Source organism: Pomacea canaliculata, linkage group LG10 (assembly GCF_003073045.1).
Source record: "Pomacea canaliculata isolate SZHN2017 linkage group LG10, ASM307304v1, whole genome shotgun sequence".
In the NCBI taxonomy this organism is placed as follows: Eukaryota; Metazoa; Mollusca; class Gastropoda; order Architaenioglossa; family Ampullariidae; genus Pomacea; species Pomacea canaliculata.
Genome location: NC_037599.1, coordinates 8,555,620 through 8,573,241, shown reverse-complemented (window position 1 = coordinate 8,573,241; position 17,622 = coordinate 8,555,620). Strand labels below are relative to the sequence as shown.

Sequence of the window (17,622 nt, the reverse complement as noted above, 5' to 3'; positions counted from 1 at the left end):
CTCTTCCTTCTTTGCACATCTTTAAGATATGCATATATATGCAAAACCAATTTTTATCTCCTTATTTTATTTTCTCCAAAGTGTTATTTAAAGTGGCATGCAAGAAGTATACAGTTACCGTAAAATTTTGTGGAACATCCTTGCAGACTGACTACAAATAGTATTATCATCATCTACAAGACGGTTTGTAGAACTTGAGACAAATCAGACATTTTGTGATCACTGTTTCAGCTTACACCAAGCACGTACAGGAGGTGGAACCAGCATGTCTGACTCTTCGCAGACTGACAGTGACACTTGCAATTCTCCCTCCTTGTCTCGTGCTAAGGCGCCTGTCAAAAACATCCCCAAATTTGCCATCTTTTCAGAGGAAGAAAAGTCAGCAAGCCCAAAAGGTTTGATATCTTATAATTTTTCTTTTCTTTTTTTTTTTTTTTTTTTTTTTTTTTTGTAAATATTGTGGACTATCTGAGCCCAGAACTTTTGAAAGGTTTGGATTTTTTTTTTTTTATTCTAATCACTAATTTTAATGTGGGTAAGGTGTTAATACTAAATGTATTTTTATTCTCTTTTCATGCATAACTTCTTACTTTGGTGGTTGAATCATTTAACTTCCCTGTTTTTGGTGGTGGGAATGTCATGACATTTTGCTTGTTTGCTTTATTGTGTACAGTTTTTTTTTATTTTATTGTGAAAGCCAAACAGATATGCAACACAAAAATATATTTTAAAGTTGGAAAAGTTCTGCCTCCTCTCAAAAGCAGGTTAAGATTTGTAGTATATTAAAATGGAATTGAATATTGGAAGTCTTGCATGTGTGTGAATTTTTGTCCACATCACATATATTGCAGGTCGTGCTACATTGCTGTTTTGGGGGAAGGGGGCAGGATTTTTATACAGCTATTGGGGAATTCACTTATGGTTATCATCCTGTACATAAAAAAGAAACCTTTTCAGCTGCTTATTCCCACACAATACCTGGCAGATTTTGAGTAGTTTCTTTTAAGTAGCATAAATTCCAATGAGTTCTGGATAGACTACTGTAAAAGCAATTAAATTACACACATGTTGATTCAGGGCATTCTAGCAGTTTCTTAGCAACCTGCAGACATACTGAGAAACATGTAGCTGCAGAACAACTCGTGAAAAGTATTAGAGGTATTTGACTGGTTACAGAGCTATCACCTGTGGATGAAGATCGTGAAAAAGAGAAAAACCAAGGCCGTCGGCACCATAGCACAAAGGATAAGCCAAACATGCAGAAATCGGCATCAGCTAGTGCACTCACACTTCTCAACGTTTCTGGTGGAGGTTGGTTGTGGGTGGATAACTTGAGACAGCACAACCCCCTTAGTATCGCTTCTGCCTGTTCTATAAGCATTTTGTACCATGGCTGCTTCAGTTAAAGTCAACACGCATAGCTTTCTTTTGGGCACACCGTACTGGGTAGACCTTCTTCCTGCATTTCCCATGTGATTGAAATCCATAATAACTCTTTTTTAGCTGTCTCTTCTTTCCGGAAATAACAGGCATTTTCAGGAGTTCAGAAGGAACTTAACTGGTGATTCTACATTACTAAAACACTTGAGATGGGCATGCACCATGTATCTTTTGTGTAGCACTTACTTGTCTGTGTTAGAGGTTCCTTATGCCACTGCTCTGGCATGCCTCATGTTAAAAAAAAATAATTGCCCATGTAAATCTTAAATGCTGTGCTAGTTGTTGCTCTTTAAAAAAAAACACTTGTAACTTAAGACAAATAACTTGCATTGATGTTAATCCATGGCATATTGTGAATAGAAATACATTTCTGTAAATATTTTAATTAGTGCGATGGCCTATGCCATGCTGATCAGCATGAGCCATGCGGCATGCAGTTTATTTTATTTCTCTGTCAAGAATTATTTCATTTTGTGATGAGTAGTGTGCACTCATGGTTTTCCAAATAGAAGCTACACATAGATGGTACTTTATCGTGTAAAATCTATGTTGGCTTCTATTCTGTTAATGAATTCAGTATCTTTTTAACAGTTGTAAAGGGATGTTAAAATATAATTTGTATCCCCAGTTCTTCTGACCTTGTTGCAACTACCCTTGTTTTTTATATTTTAACAGCTGATCATGATAAGTTTTTAGACCCGGACAGTTAGTAATATGCTTAATAGATCCTGTGGCTTATTTGTTATTGATGCAGTAGTTGTCAAATGTGCAAATATTCTGAGTGATAATGACTGTGGCAATAACTTATTTTTAAAGTAAAATCAGATTTGTTCTGGAGGAGACTGTAAAGATTGTTCTTGACTTTTGTATTTTATTCTAAAAGCTTTTTTACTTTTTGCTTGCAGATCATGATTTCATGATACCATCAGTGACCTCTCCTGGTGGATCTAGTACTAGTTCTCGTGATGGCTCCCCATCCCGTGACCTTTCCCCCCTCACTCACAACCTCAATCCTCCCATTGTGCTCAAGCGAGGCCCCAGAGGTTTTGGCTTTGGCTTCCGTTCTGTGCGGGTGTTCATTGGAGAATCAAATATCTACACACTACAGCACATTGTCACTGTGAGTTTCTGCCATGTGCACAACATCATCCACACTATTGTACAATTTGGTCTTAGATGATAAGAACACTTTCATTGAGGTTAACAAGATGTGTATGAGAGATAGATGATAGTGTTTGCTGGTAAAGTTCCTTAAAATATAGGCTGTTTTACTCATGTCTTTATTATGCACGTAATTAAGGTATCTTCTTGTATGACAGGTAATTCAATACCAAAGCAGTTATTTTTTAACTATTGGAACCACAAGGAGTTAAATAGCACTGCCTTTTACAAACATTAATGGAATTATTTTGTTATGAGTGATGGAGGTGTATGCTATCTTTATTATGTTTAATATCTTTCGTGTATCCTTCCCATTGAACATTATGTCTGACCGAAGTATCTCTGTTCCACAGGATGTAGGGATGAATACTCCAGCATTTGAGGCAGGCTTGAGACCAGGTGACCTAATCACACACATCAATGATGAGTCAGTACAGAGCCTGCTTCACACCCAGGTCGTACATTTGTTAGCAAGTGCAACAGTGGCGAATGTGCGGTGCGTGCCACTCGACAAAACCTCTATCAAGACGGGATCAAGACCCAAAGGTGCTGCGCCTGGAAAAATGGCCCGTAAAGCCATCAAAAAGAGGCAGGTTCGAGAAAAGGGAGCCGAGAAGAAGAAAGCACCCCGCACACTTCTGCGTCGCCTCAGCAGCAAGAAAGCGGAACCACTGGCGGCGATTCATGGTGCTCACATGGGACCTTCACCTCCGACTCGCACGTTCAGCCCTTTGACTCGCTCAGCTTCATCAGGGGAAGGAAGTCCTTGCATCCACAAGACAGGCCGCTCTCCGCCAATCACCGTTCCTTGGTCACCTGATTCTTCTCAGGCCAACAGTTCCAATAGCAGCTCTCCAGGCTCCAGCGTTCCCAACTCGCCAGCAGCTGCATCAGCCCACTTTGGTCGCCCATGCTCTCTGCACGTGGCAAAGCACAAGAAGACTCCAGCTCTCAAGTCACCTCATCGGCGCAAGTCTGTCCACAATTTTCCCCTCAGCCCACTGGCCCGAACCCCATCCCCCTCTAATGTTGCTTCTTCCCCTGCACGGTCACCCAGTCCCTTAGCAGGCATCCAAGGTCATCAGGTAGGCAGCTCTAACATGCCACAGCAGACTATCCCAGCATACCTCAATGCTCCCAATGCGCCCCCCAACCCACACATCCTTGCAACTGCAGCTTGTAGCAGCAAGCAGGCCACAGTTTCTGCATCCAAGTCTATCATGCGTCCAAAGAGCTGTGAACCAAGTTCCCCACTTCTTCGCCGTGCTCTTTCACCAGAGCTTTTGCATCCTAGCTCCGCTGAGAAGCCACCAGTTACTCACACAGCGTCTGTGCCGCCAGATAAGCCAAACAGGGCATCGCTTTTGCGGAAAGCCTCGTTGCAAGAAAGCAAGAGTCGTTCAGACCCACCATAGGCCAGTTCATGTCAGGTTTTGCTGTTGATGGGCATTAAGAGCCGGGGCGAGAGATAGGGTGGGGTGAGGGAGTTGGACTGGCTGCGTAAATCTTAGTAGTGGTTCATCTGGATAATAATGCAGCAGGAAAGTATGGAGACTGTTGTGACTTTTTTTCCAGATTACTTTTTCAATTTCTAAATCAGCTTCAGTGTGCTTGGCAGTGATACAAGATATGCTGTACAAAACTGCTGTCAAAGAGGGCGCCTCAATGTGACTTTATGTATATATGTGAAGCTATTGACCGGTTTTTGCAGCTTTTAAGTTCCTGTCTGTAAATGTAAGCTTTGCACCCTTTTGTTTGGGAAGGGAGGGAGGGTATTTTTTTTTTGGGGGGGGGTGGAGACTTAAATATAGCTCAGTTTACTGGTCATTGTTATTCTTAGATGTTTATATGTACATGCATAAATTTTTGTTGTGCAATAGACTTTCATTAATACATCGAGCTTGTCATCTTGGAGTTGTTTACAAGGGCTGATGTACCCAGACTGCAGAAAAGCGAGACATGGAGACCAGGCTGCTCATGTCAGACTTGCACAAAGAGGCATGGATCTCGATGCTGAAAGTTTCCATTTTTCATGGGTTATGGTTACTCTCTTTGTGTGGCTTTGTCTTGTCTCCATTCTGTTAATTTCAGTTCAAGGATTTGCAAGAAACAGGAAAGGGAACAAACTGTGCAAGTAACATGTACAATAAACAGTGGCATGTAAATATGCATCTGCAGACATTAGACAAGATAATTGTCATCAAAATCTTCATCTGCTGCTTGGCAGCTGCACCCAGGGGCACAAGTGTTGCACAGAACTCAGGTGCTAAAGGTGTCATTTGAAGTTTTCTCCTTAGTAAGTTCCAGGAATATTTGTGTGACATGGAAGGAGACAGCATTATTTGAAAGGTTTAACTTGTTCTAGATACAACATGCTGTACATATCGCTAAGCTTTGATGGTGAAGTCTTTCATGATGCTGTAGGCTGTAGTCTTGTGTAGGTGCAAGGCTGCCCACTGTATCGTACTTGTACTGTGATTAAGCTGTGTAAATAACTGTGTGCATGCATGCGTGGATGATAAGGGATGAAGGTGGGGATTCATTCTCTGCCTACACAAATATTCTTTGCCCTTTAACAAGGTGCAGTTGGCTCTGCCGGTATAATGTAGAAACAGACATATAGACAGTTTGAGAGTGTACAAATGAGGAGGAGATGTTCATCAGGGTATTATCCTCTGATGAGAATTGTGCAGCTGCGTATTGCTGGTAATTTCTAGTCAGTCTTCATTACTGTGTGGCAACAGTGTTGTGCTGATATTCAGAAGCTTTGCTGGGGGAAAGTGAAAGTGTTGCTCAGCTTTGTACAACTTGAGAGACCAAGCTTAATGTTTTAGCTTTAGTGTGTGGCCAAGGTGATAAAGCAAATGCTCGCATCTATGATGTTAAGTACACTTCTTTCAGTCCTTGGGCATACAACACAAAAGTGGTAATTTAGTAGTAGATGTTTATTTCAAAGGATTGCTACTTTTTTATGTGTGCCATATTTTCGTCAGGATCTGATGTTTGTAACCAAAGTGTGCGCACCAGGGTGAAAATGTGTGGTGAAAATATAAAATACACAACACTTGTAGCAAGACCTACATTCCATAGCACTATATATGGCTGCATATGCTTCTAGTAAAGTTTCACCTATGTCTAGCCCATGTTTTTTAGAAAATTGAGAGGGAGGGCTGGATCTTGCTTCAAGCTGTGTGCTTTTGGTGTTTTTTTTAAATACCTGCTGCAGTGAAATAAAGATTTGTGTACACCTTTTCCTTACCCTGTTAACACAAGTGTTTACAAATTATCATGAAATCTTTCATGTACATGTGGTGCCTGACATCCAGCACAGCAATTTTATCTTAAACACACAACATTAAAACAAATGTGAAAACATCGACACAAGCAACATACATTTCATCGACACAAGCAACATGCATGAGACTAGCATCTTAGCTGAAGGGGCACAGAACTCAAATGGGGGCAGGGGTTGTTACAGGAATGGTTTCAGCTCTAAGCCAGCATCACAGAATAGTCTGGTTCAAAATGACAAGATTGCATGTTTTCACAAATAATCTTGCAAAACATAATCATAGAATGTTGAAAGTAATAATAGATTCAACATCAAAATGAAAAAACTAAACAGAAGAGAGAATGACAAATCTGTTTTCTATATACTGTTTCTGTAAACTTATTTGACCGATGGCCATCTACGCCACTTATTGTAACCATGCTGGTAACTTCGGCTGATTTTTGGCAACTTTGTCAGTTTAGCGTCGTAGGACATCATCTTGAGATGTTGAAGCAAGTTTGGTGTTGCACTCTCTCTATACTTTAAGTGAAACTGTTGTGCCAGCTGGAATGGATTGCCTGAAAACAAAATAGCCATCATAGCTTCAATGGCATGGTATTTGAAAATAATATTAATGCTCCATGTTATTGCATCACTGTAAAGAATATTGTGTGCTTTAATTGCGCTACATCCTACTTTTAAAAAAATTAAACACTTTGCACATGCAAATAAGCCATTTATTACAGCGGCACCTATTTAATCAAAGGACAAACCCGTAGGTGTTGTAGGATAGTTAGTGGTGGAGAAGGTAAAAGGTTTCTCTACTTTCTCCAGCAAAAGCTCGTTAAAAATGTAGTCATCAAAGTGGGTCATCTGCACACACAATATGCCATGCAAGTTTAAATGCAGTAATGACATCTGATCAAGGTCTATTGATCAGGCAGCAATAGTGTAGATACTTGATTTAAAAAATTGTTAAATAATCTTCTATAGTATGAGAATCACTTGAACTCTTAATTTAAGAGTAAACACCTTGTGAAAGAAGAAATTGAAAGAACTTACATTCTGAACAACCTGGATAATATAGTCAATGAAGAAGTCCCAGCGTGGCTTGTAGTAACTGTAGACATACAAAAAGAAATCCGCAACATTGCTTTATTTGTTATTTTTCCTAACTGAAGTTCTGCCTTCTATGTTCTAATGGATCTGGCTAGTAACTAAACCAATGACCAAATTAAGAAGACATCTCTCAAGGTACCTAAAACCTACCTATAATCATTTTCAAATGACTGTGTTTAAAATTGAAGCATTTAGTTAATTACAAAAAAGTATTCCCAACATCTGAGTAAAGGTGTTATTTTCATGAAATACAAGATTTTAATTATCTATATTATTGGATCATGTAGGATCACTCTCAGGCTAAAGCTCATTCTTATGTATTATAAAGCTGTAGCACTGCAGAGCCCCTCTGATGTCACAGCCCACATTTTCACACTTAAGATATGAGTGGTCTAACAAAAAAAAAAAAGCAACTCATTAACTGGACTTAATATTTGGCTCAGGTGAGCCCATGATTCAAAACAACAAAAAATATACATACTCTTTTACAACACCAGCCCACTGTTTAGAAGCATAATCCACAATCTGGAAAAGAAAATCAATAGTAACAGAAAAAATTGCACCCATGTTGAAGATGCAATCGAGACCGACTGGTCTTACCATGCACACACAAGCTGACTCCATTGACCACCATCAATAAATGGCAAAGCTCAAAACCATACGATCTTTATATTTCGTAGGCCAAGCAGGCAGCATGCTAATTCAGACTTCTAAACAAGCTGCTGAAGCCTCGGATATCAGCTGCCATCCTTTCATTGTTCTCTACAGGTCTGTTAGATCACAGCCAGAACAAAATTTAAAAAATGCACATTTGCTGCTTTGATCCTCTTGAAACAAATCAGTTTCCTTTTTTAAAAAAAAAAAACCAAACAATAGCAGGCAGTGCCCTACCTCTCCATCAGGGCCCCAGAGAGTGATCTGGTTGAGAGCGTTGTAGCGCAGGAGTGCCTGTTCATTAGCATCTGTTCCCCAAGCATTAGCTTGCGCCAGCCATGTGCCCAAAAGAAAACGTTTATCTGAGGCCAACAATGTGTCAATGTCAAGTAGTAGTTCTGACAACAATTTCCCAGCATCCCTGTGAAAAAAATTGACAGGTATCAAATAGAAAATTGATATGTATCAAAAGAAAAAAAAAGCTAGAATGACTCAAACCATTCCCTGACTTGCTGTAAAGAATGCTAAAAAAGGAGCTTAAAATTAATTTCTATATTATTACTAAAGGTGTCAATAATAAAACTTTTAATTTAAAGTATTAGGCATAGAAAAAAACTGGTTCTTCATGTATTGCAAATATATATTTAGGTTAGCTACTTAAGTTGGAATTACTGAAGATCTAAACAAAACAATGCAGATCGGTCAAAAGCAGACATAATATCTTGATTAAATAATAGGTTCTGAAATATTCTTGCCGTTTTGTCAATGAAAGGGCAGATAGAATTGGTCCAAAAACTTAAAATAGCTCACTTTATACCAAATATGTCATTTGTCTTGAAAGCCCAGACAGCATTAGAGTAATAATAAAGGGTTACTGTCTGCAGACTGTTTCGAGTGATGTCCACCAGGTCATAGCTGAAAAAGTCCAAACAGATACAAGCATCATCATCACTCTTAAGCTTATCATATACCTGCTTTAATTGCTTGACTTGGTCTGTTTTAGGTTATCATCCAACATGTTAATGATTTAATGTGTGCTTTGCTGTCTAGCTTACTTGTTTGTCTTTACAAAGATTTTATTTTTGGGCAGATGACTGTTCAAATCACATGTCTAATGTTCAGTTAATTGTCATGTACATCAAAGCACCAGCTAGTAATAAACTTTTAAGCATGCAACTAAAGTCTGTGAAGATGACATATAGCCAGGTGATTATTTAAACTATGATAAAAAAAAAAAAAAAATGAAATATTACCGAAAAAGGTCATTTTCCAGAAAGTCAGGAATGGCTTGGATAAAGTAGTCCCAAGCAGCAAAAAGAAGCTCAGGATCATACCACAGCTGTTTCACAAAAATGTGAAAAAAAACGTTTTTATATCATATCACAAAGTAAAGTTTCCTGCCTAGTTGTGGTATAGCTGAAATATTTTAAGCAGATGCTTTTAAAACGTAGTATGAGCAGGGAATTACTTTTAAAGGATTGGTTTTCTTACAAATTATTCATTATTAATTACTAAATGGGCTAAAGCATCAAGCTTTGCAATCATGTCTCAGTAACATTTGCTATTAAATTTTTTAGACTACATCACTAACATCACTAAGCTGTGCAAATGAATACCTCTTCTCCTTCCAAAAATTGGAGCTACAATTTAATGACAATAGTTGTCTCCTAATAATTTATCCTAGATTGTTTGGCTTAATGTCAGTTGTGGCTTAGGCTAGCATTTAACATCTATAGGTACCTGATCTGGAAACTTACATCACTTAAAACATTGTAGTTTGGAGACGGCCGCTGGGTGAAAATGACGTGACCAACATCAATGTGTCCATCAGAACAATTAAACACACTGGTCTGCAATACAAACATATTAAACTTAATGATCACACTGCCATTATAACATTTGTAATGTTCAGGGGGCTTATATATAGACTGTTCAAATTTTATTTTTAAGAATGTCTACATGAGATATTTGTTGATCAAAATTATTAAAGGCTTACATTCTATTTTTCCACATCAAATTCTGCAGAAGAGATAACTTTAGTTAGGCTAACTTAATGTCAGCTGGCAAACAAAACATGTTTATATTTGTGTATAAAGCCACAGTACTACTCTGTTCATTTTTAAGATAACATTACATCTCATAAAGCAGTTACTGAAAGCTCAAACTAGTCAAAAAGTTTTTAAACATTTCTTATGTCTGTATTCAGACACACACAAACAACAGCCAGTATAAAGGTTTCACCATATAATATTAATTGATGCTATGAACAGTGCTACCTTCAATAGCTGCCAGGCTTTGTCAATGCCATGAGTTGTGCGACCATAGCGTTGTTTTACAAAGTTTGAAATCCTTGAAAAAAGGAAAATATTCTGTATGAAAAATAGTGACAACCTACATCACATATGTGCCAGCAAGTGTCCTTCCCAGTCAGTTATCTCCCTTGGAAAGAAACATTTCTTGTAATGAAAATCTGCAATCTATCATTTATATACATTTTAAAGGCACCAGAATATGAAATTTACCAGTCTGTGATGTTACGCGGAGAAGTTCGCCAAGCATTCTCATTCATAAATTCATACACCACCTCGTTCTGATTGATGCCTTCCATGGTAACCCCAATGCCAATCATGGTGCTATTGGGAAATGACCGCCCATGAAAAGGGCCCTGAAAAACAACATCAAACATCTGAAAGATCCCTTACAATGACACTAAAATATCAAACAAACAGAAAATTTTGGGCCTGTATAGTCTCAGATCAACTCTTTGACTACCATAAGCTGACAACATACTACCAAACTGCCTCCCAAAAAAGTACGCAAAAAAGGCAATATTCATCAATATCAGTATTTAGCCTGTGAAATTAGTCACAATGACTAAGAATACAAACAGTTATCTTTTAAAGCACAGTTATAGAAGATAGGTCTAATTGCAGTATTTACATAGTTTATGCTATTCAGGTCGCCATACAATTCCATGTTGCCGCCGAAGTTGTGTAGCATACACCATATAAATGGCTGTCCATAGTACGACTCTACTCGCTGATACACAGGAGCCAGCTCCGATATCAGATCCAAGATGATCAAACGACCCTGTCACAAACATAAATATTTTATTTTTAACTCATTTAAGGTACAGGTTTTTTATTGTTTTTCCATCTTTGCAGTGGCCAAACATCTTGACTGAGCTTAAAGGTGAGGAGCGACCCCAAGTTAGATGAGTACATCAATTACAGCACACACAAAGCAAAAAAAGGCTCCATCTGATGTTGATGGCAGAATTTGCTCTCTCAAATGACCAGGAACATTTTTTTCTGCAGGCACATTTTCTTTCAAGTTTAGATGAGGACTATAGATTACAGAATGTGCACTATAGGATAACTAAGGTATTTTCTTGCAAGCATAGATCACGCTGCACACTCATAAGTGTAGTTTCTTTTTTGGTACACTGATAGTGTGAATGCCTTGTCTGGAATATTTTTTGCATGTATCCATGACTCTACTGACTTAAGCTCAGAAATCTTAAGTCAGGAACTAACCTGAGGTATAGCAGTCACAAGAGCCTTCACCTCCTCAGGTCCCCAAAATTCAACAAAGTTGAAGGTACCACCTTGCATTAACCTGCAGAAAGCATCCATACAAATCTATAAATATGATTTTTCTTTCTTTTCACCATTATCCACCACTACTGACTGTTCCAATTTTCTCTATTTTGATCGCATCAAATTCAAATCAGGGTGTTCAGATTATGAGAAAGTATTCAGTGATACAGTATGCCTGAAATATAAAATTCTCAGAGTACAACATGACACCACAGTCATAGAGACTAATACTGTTGGTAACTAACCAAACAGCATCAGGGTCAGCTTTCTCCATGGCACTGAACACAGATCTTCCAGCAGCCTGCAGATAAGCAGGATTCCTGCAATAAACAAAAACCCTTCCTATTTTTAATAGTGTATAAACAATGCCAAAAAGAGTTGAAAAGAATGCAAGTTTTAAATCACATAACCAATCAGAAGAAATCCCTCTCAATCAGACTTGGAATGATTGTGATAACATGCTCCGAAGTACCATAACACCAATCAATGTCATGCAACACACTGTATAATAATGATAAACACATAATTTATCGAGCCTATACTCACTCTCATAAGGAACATGCTCTTAGCACTTGAGACAAGAATCAGACATGGACAACATATGAAGGAAAGATAAACAACAGAACTGATGACTAATAAAAGACAAGCATATAAAATACAAAGAGGAATCGGGGAACAAAAACTGAGAGTATCATGATTCTACAGAGGAAGATGAGTAGGGACGTAGTCAAGAGATGAAGGAAGGGTGGGAGGCTGAAGATGGACTAGCATTGTGTGGACTGTTAAAAGCTTACTTGGAGCTTGGATTCATTTCATTGAATGTATCGGCATTGTAGATATGGTCAACTCCAAATTCGTTTTGCAGCTAAAACAGGAAAAAAGAACTGCTTTACAATTTGTCGAATTCAAAAACATGCTTTCTCTGTGCCAATTATTCAAGCCAAACAAAACAATTTATTTGATTAACTACAAAAAATTCCAAAAATATAACAAAGCTTAAGAAAGGAGCTGATTCTGGTGTCTTGTTCTTTTTACAAGATCTTGAGATGATCAAATGATCCTATCACAAACATAAACAAATAAGTACTTTATTTAAAAATATAAGATTTAATCCCAGTAGTGAGGACTGCATTATTTACAAGACAACTAATGCACCATTACTCAGGTAAGCAAATTGACACCCTTTTAGGATAAGCATTGTCTTTAACACAAGAGGTGAGTTATTCAAAAACATACCAATTCAATTAATTTTGATCCAACAACCTGAAAGAGAGGATCATTGAAGTCCAGTAAATATGTGCTGAAACAGAAAACATCTATAAACGATGGGTATCAAAATTCACACAGCTTCATATCCATCTAAGAAAGAGTACATCTAAAATCTCTAAAAATATGAAAATTCACACACTAAATAAGCATTGTTTTTTTTCAAATAACACCTAGCTAGCATGCAATTCTCTTTTTCTCTCTCCATCCTACTCTCATTTTAGCTGGATTTCTTGTTAAACTCACTTACAAGCTGGTGAAGACTACAACTGCTGTTGTGCACTACAATGCACGCACCCAAGGTGGGTGTATAACAAATTGGGTCAGTTGAGCCTATCATGCGATGAATGGCACACACATTCCGGTATGCAAGACAGATTAGTTGCCTGTTCAAGCTCAACATTAAATCCAGCTTAGCACATTATCATTCTGCTAGTTATGAGCATTAAAAGAAAGTATTTTACTTACAATGAATATGTTTTATTGAAGTTTCCCCAAGATCCAAACTGAGAAATATTTGCCTTGGGAAATATTCTGGAAATAGAACATTTTATAAAAATGTTATTCTTTTTTATTTGCTGAACATATATTATGTGACTAAGCTAGCCTAAAATAATTGGATTAGGTTGTTTTTTTTGTGGGACAGGATTTATGCTAGGCTTCATGGTATTAAAAAGAAAAAGCTATATGACATAATACCTTTGATAATATGTAACAGTGAAACAGTTCTGTTTTTTCTTTCAGTAAGTACATCCCAAATCAGATACCTAGAATTTAAAACAGTGTATCTTTCAAATAGAAGTAGTCTGAAACTTTTGAAGTCAGTCTAACTCACGTTTTGAAAACTGCTGGTACATGGCCAGCAAAAGCTGGCAGTACAGTAATCATGCCGAAATCCCGCATCCGCTTTACAATCTGGTGTTGCAAAATCAATTGGTTGGTAATCCACATTTGTGGCAATGGCCCGCCCCAGCCTTGGATGTTGCCCATACGTGACCTGGTTTAAAATACAACAGCTATTTCTAACAATGTCCTTACCAACATAAAATTCGACACAAACCAATGGTTCAATAACACTTACATGCTCGTGTAAATATCTCTAAGCCATCATTTTTCTGAAGAGTCTGACTACCAGGAGTAGACTACCGAGAAAGACAGCCTGCATGACTGACTTCAGCAGGTGAATTCATTACACAATATATGTCACCTGAACAAATTTTGGTTAGTGTTTAGCATTGATTAGCTGCATGTAAAATACTGCAAGAAAAATGAGATCAAAACAAAAAGCAGGACAGTGATGTTTCAAAACCTTTTCTTTAATGATGTGATAGTTTCTGTACTTAAAAAAAGTATTAATGTTTCTCCTTACCATGCCAGGAAAGCTGGACCACCAAAGAATCCCTCCAAATCCTCAAAGGAAATCCCCATATTCATGTAAAGCTGTAAACCAAAGCACCATTATCATAGGGAGGCCAAATTAAGGGAAGATAAGAGAAACAAATTATTCAATCACTTTCTCTCTTTTATGGATTCACAGATGTTCAAAATAGTGCTTGAAGAATAAACTTTCACCAAAAAAAAAGATTTTTTCACCCTCTGAAAAATTGCTTCTTGTCCAGTAAAGGCCAGAGGGAGATTAAATCCATTCAGAGCCATCCAGTCAATCTCACGTTCCCAGCGTTTCCAATCCCAGAATGCAAAGGAATAGCTGACTGTGCACACATTCTGGTAATATCGAAATCTGAAGGCAAAAGTTGCACAAAAAAAATTTATTTTTTGATGGCAGCTGTGAAGGTGCACATCAAATCCTATCAAAACAATGTGGATGTTCTAACTCTTCACAATTTAGAGTTTCTTTCTCAACCACTGAGTAAATATAGGTTTGTGACAGTAAACAATCAACCTAATTCAAATTTAAACACCAACTTCAGTATCCCTGCCTATAGGTAACAGCTGCCACTATCCAAGATAGAATATGCAGATATGAGTTACTTGCTTTAGTGGAGTCAACAAGATCAAAGAAAAAAAACTCAATACCCTCCTAGGTTGAGACACTTGGCTGTTTCACTTTAAGTGGACAGATAATTGTATAGTGGAGCATAAAAGCCAAACGAGGTCTTCACACTGCATTTTGTGAATATCCGTGCATCTGTGTGCATATGTGTATGGAATGCAAAGAGAATGATGAATATTAAGCAGCTAGTACCTGTAAGCTGTATCTGTCACCTGTAATTTCTCTCTGGCACCTGTTTACAGGGTTCAACAACCTTCCTGTCATATTAATCGCTGACAGCACAAACTACTGATGTTCACCCAACCATTTAACTGTGTTTACAAAGAGTACTAAAGGTGCAAACAATGCATGAAAGTTACTTGCTTATCAACAGCCTGGATGGTGATAGGTGAGCTCAGTCTCGGTAAGGGAGATGTCAGGTTGATGTTTTGCCCAGCCCAAGTGAACTGACTGTTACAGAACTGCTTCAAATAGTAGTAAAACCCCATTGCTGCTGCCACTCCAGAAGTTCCTGTCACCTGTAGTTTTGCACCTGACATTTCTAACTGCAATATGATAAATGGAGCAGCAGATTAAACATACGCGTCTTGTTTGCTGAGAGAAGAATAATTACTGGGGACTTAGGTAAATAAACCAAATCACTTCAGTTCTTCAAGGCTGCAAGCAAGAAAATGTCATGGGTTTTTAACGGGAATGTAATAATTCTGTCTAGAATACACACACACAGAGACATATATATCACCTCACACACGTGTATCTCCATGGGATCACACACACACACACAGAGTAAATAAATGACAAACCTTCTAAGTGTATTCTCTTTCTTTCACTAATGACACTTGCAGCACAAGCATGCATACTCAGGCACAGAAAAAGTATGCTATACCCTAAAAGTGTCAGGAGCATTAGGAGCCAGAGAAGGATCAACAACGATGATGAAATCTGATGCTCTGTCGCCAACAATACGCTGAACCATGGCAGCCACTGTATCTTCCTGTACACTGGTCGGAGTCTTGGACTTTAATTTATTCAAGGCAGCATACTCTGTGATGGATGACAATCAGACCTCATCACCTTTTGACTGTGTAGATAGTTTACTAGAGCAACCCATGTTATCACTCTCCTGATGAATACATTTAATTCTGTAAATATATTTCATATTTTACAAGGACTTACATGGTCTACCCTACAACTTACTCTAGGACAGATTCTTAAACTATTGGTCCACTTTTATTGCCTCCTGACAGTAGGAATTCTAGTTGCTGTAAAAACTAATGATAAAATTGAAGTAGCTACTGTATATAATACCTCTGGTACTGAAGACTCCCAGACAGCAAACACATAGCAGGAGGCCAAACTGCAGAATGTAAATTAAAGCTGATTGTGTTCAACACAAGTACACTTTAAAAAAATTATTTAAAAAAATGAATCCCATACCTATGATATATATATATAGCAAGCAATTGTATTGTCATACACTTCCATGTCACTTCTGCATGACCTCATGGGGTATAAGAAGAAAAGCAAAGAAGGTGACTTCATCATGTGAAAAAAAAAATAAGTTACAGGTGCATGACTATTTAATTGTTTATTACAAAACATATGCAGACAAGTATAAAGGCAAAATCTGGAGACATGGAGATCTAGTGATATTCGATGATTAATGAAAATTATGAAGATTATCGGCTTTGCTGGATTACAAAAAGCCTTCTTGTCTTCTTTCACAAAGACTTTCTAATAATACACATTTCCCATAAGAACACACCTACACTAGAGCAGTCGAATACAACTGTTGTTTTTATGGCAGGTGTAAATAATTAATCTATTAAAAGTCACCTGCGTAAGTAGTTCCATGTCTAGCAGCAGGTCGCTGGCAACTGCAGACGGGATTTAGTAGTTGTGGAACAAGAACAGTGTATATAGTAACATCGACGAATGGAATAAAGTTTCACTTCCTTACTTGCTACAGCAACTGAAGTCAACAGCAATGTCACCGCTGTCATGCGCGTTCTTCCCCCTGGCAGTTAAACAGTTCAAAATCTAAACCGACGTCGCGTGCGGAGGTGAAAATTAATTAATTGCTCTTATTTTGTTCTTTTCCTGCTTTAAATTGGGTGGAGGGTGACGTTACGGGTGGATACACCAACAATCCGGTCGACCAGTTACAATTAAATATTCCTAATTGTGGCTGACATTGTAAGTGTAATTTTGTTGTTGTTGTTTTTTCTTTCTTCTTAAAATGATCGGAATGTGAAGTCGTTCTGACAGGCAACTTTCACGACATATAAATGCAACTTATATATAGACGCTGACATTGACCTATAGTTATCACTAAACTTTAACAGCCGTATGTCACATGAGTGAACCCAGATAAAAAAAAATAAGCTGCAAGGTGTGTATTGTCATCGGCAGCTGCTGCAAAGGAGGGCAATAAACTGGAGGCTACGAAGAAGTCGACTGAGTATCAAACAGTGCAAGCATGGATGTGCATAGATGGACTGCTGTCTGTCTGCCAAGAACAACGCTTAAAGCCTCTTGTGGTGATCTGCTGTTGGTCTCGGCGAGCCTAAACAATGAATGTGACTAAACCGGAAGCTTTTTAGTATATCATGCCTCGTTTTAGTAGTTAATTGGAAAAACTGTCTACCAGCAGTCGAGTAATAGAAGTTCGTGAACAGTGTGATGTGTGATTCAGTGGCGCTGGAGGCCGATGTTCGGCTTTGGGATTGGGACAGACAGACTCGGTCAACGTTGAACAGCGCTCACATTCTTGTCCCTGCCCTCCCTTGACCCCTGGTTCGTCTGTGTACTGGAACGCGCAAATTACAAGAATGTCAAGGCCAGGTTTCCAGGGCACTGATTGGTTTATCTTTGACCTTCTTGCCCCATATGCAAATGAGCCAGGCTCGCCAACTGAAATGTTTAGCTAGAATGCATTCTGTAACTATACAGGATGAAATTGTATATGATATGTAAAATGATTTGGATAGCAAGTTCTGAGTATAATATAAATGAAATACTTTGTTTTTACCGAGTTTTTCTCTCTCTAGTATGGAAGATGCATTCTGTAAGTATAGAATGAAATGTATAACTATAGA

General features: G+C 38.1%; 2 protein-coding genes across 4 annotated transcripts in view; one reads left to right on the top strand and one right to left on the bottom strand.

The window, feature by feature from the left end:
• Positions 1 to 5,855, top strand: part of LOC112574318 (microtubule-associated serine/threonine-protein kinase 3-like) — a 58,539-nt gene extending 52,684 nt beyond the window's left edge. The window contains 4 exon segments of the mRNA XM_025255325.1: positions 232 to 395; positions 1,177 to 1,311; positions 2,346 to 2,560; positions 2,955 to 5,855. Of these exon segments, the coding sequence (XP_025111110.1) occupies positions 232 to 395; positions 1,177 to 1,311; positions 2,346 to 2,560; positions 2,955 to 4,016 (1,576 nt within the window). The 3' untranslated portion in view covers positions 4,017 to 5,855.
• Positions 5,532 to 17,288, bottom strand: LOC112574319 (alpha-N-acetylglucosaminidase-like). Of its 3 annotated transcripts, XM_025255327.1 has the most exons (23): positions 16,361 to 17,288; positions 15,833 to 15,881; positions 15,411 to 15,568; positions 14,888 to 15,069; positions 14,104 to 14,251; positions 13,880 to 13,950; positions 13,346 to 13,507; positions 12,979 to 13,044; positions 12,481 to 12,544; positions 12,039 to 12,109; positions 11,490 to 11,564; positions 11,182 to 11,263; positions 10,586 to 10,735; positions 10,168 to 10,310; positions 9,922 to 9,994; positions 9,403 to 9,495; positions 8,899 to 8,984; positions 8,456 to 8,560; positions 7,883 to 8,066; positions 7,473 to 7,516; positions 6,935 to 6,992; positions 6,646 to 6,745; positions 5,532 to 6,450 (listed from the first exon to the last, which is right to left on the bottom strand). In XM_025255327.1, exons 1-23 carry the CDS (start codon positions 16,376 to 16,378, stop codon positions 6,272 to 6,274), a joined length of 2,361 nt encoding a protein of 786 aa, XP_025111112.1. In that variant the 5' UTR covers positions 16,379 to 17,288; the 3' UTR covers positions 5,532 to 6,271. The 3 variants fall into 3 exon arrangements, with proteins under 3 accessions (XP_025111112.1, XP_025111113.1, XP_025111114.1); XM_025255328.1 differs by lacking the exon at positions 15,411 to 15,568 and having other exon boundaries at positions 16,361 to 17,287; XM_025255329.1 differs by lacking the exons at positions 14,888 to 15,069; positions 15,411 to 15,568; positions 15,833 to 15,881; positions 16,361 to 17,288 and adding an exon at positions 14,717 to 14,856.
• Between the last annotated feature and the right edge of the window lie 334 nt (positions 17,289 to 17,622).

Coding starts and splice junctions, on each gene's coding strand:
- LOC112574319 (XM_025255327.1), bottom strand. Junction 10,736..11,181: donor TTGTGACTGCTATACCTCAG/GTTAGTTCCTGA, acceptor TGTTTGTGACAG/GGTCGTTTGATCATCTTGGA. Junction 7,517..7,882: donor TCTGGGGCCCTGATGGAGAG/GTAGGGCACTGC, acceptor TTTCTTTTCCAG/ATTGTGGATTATGCTTCTAA.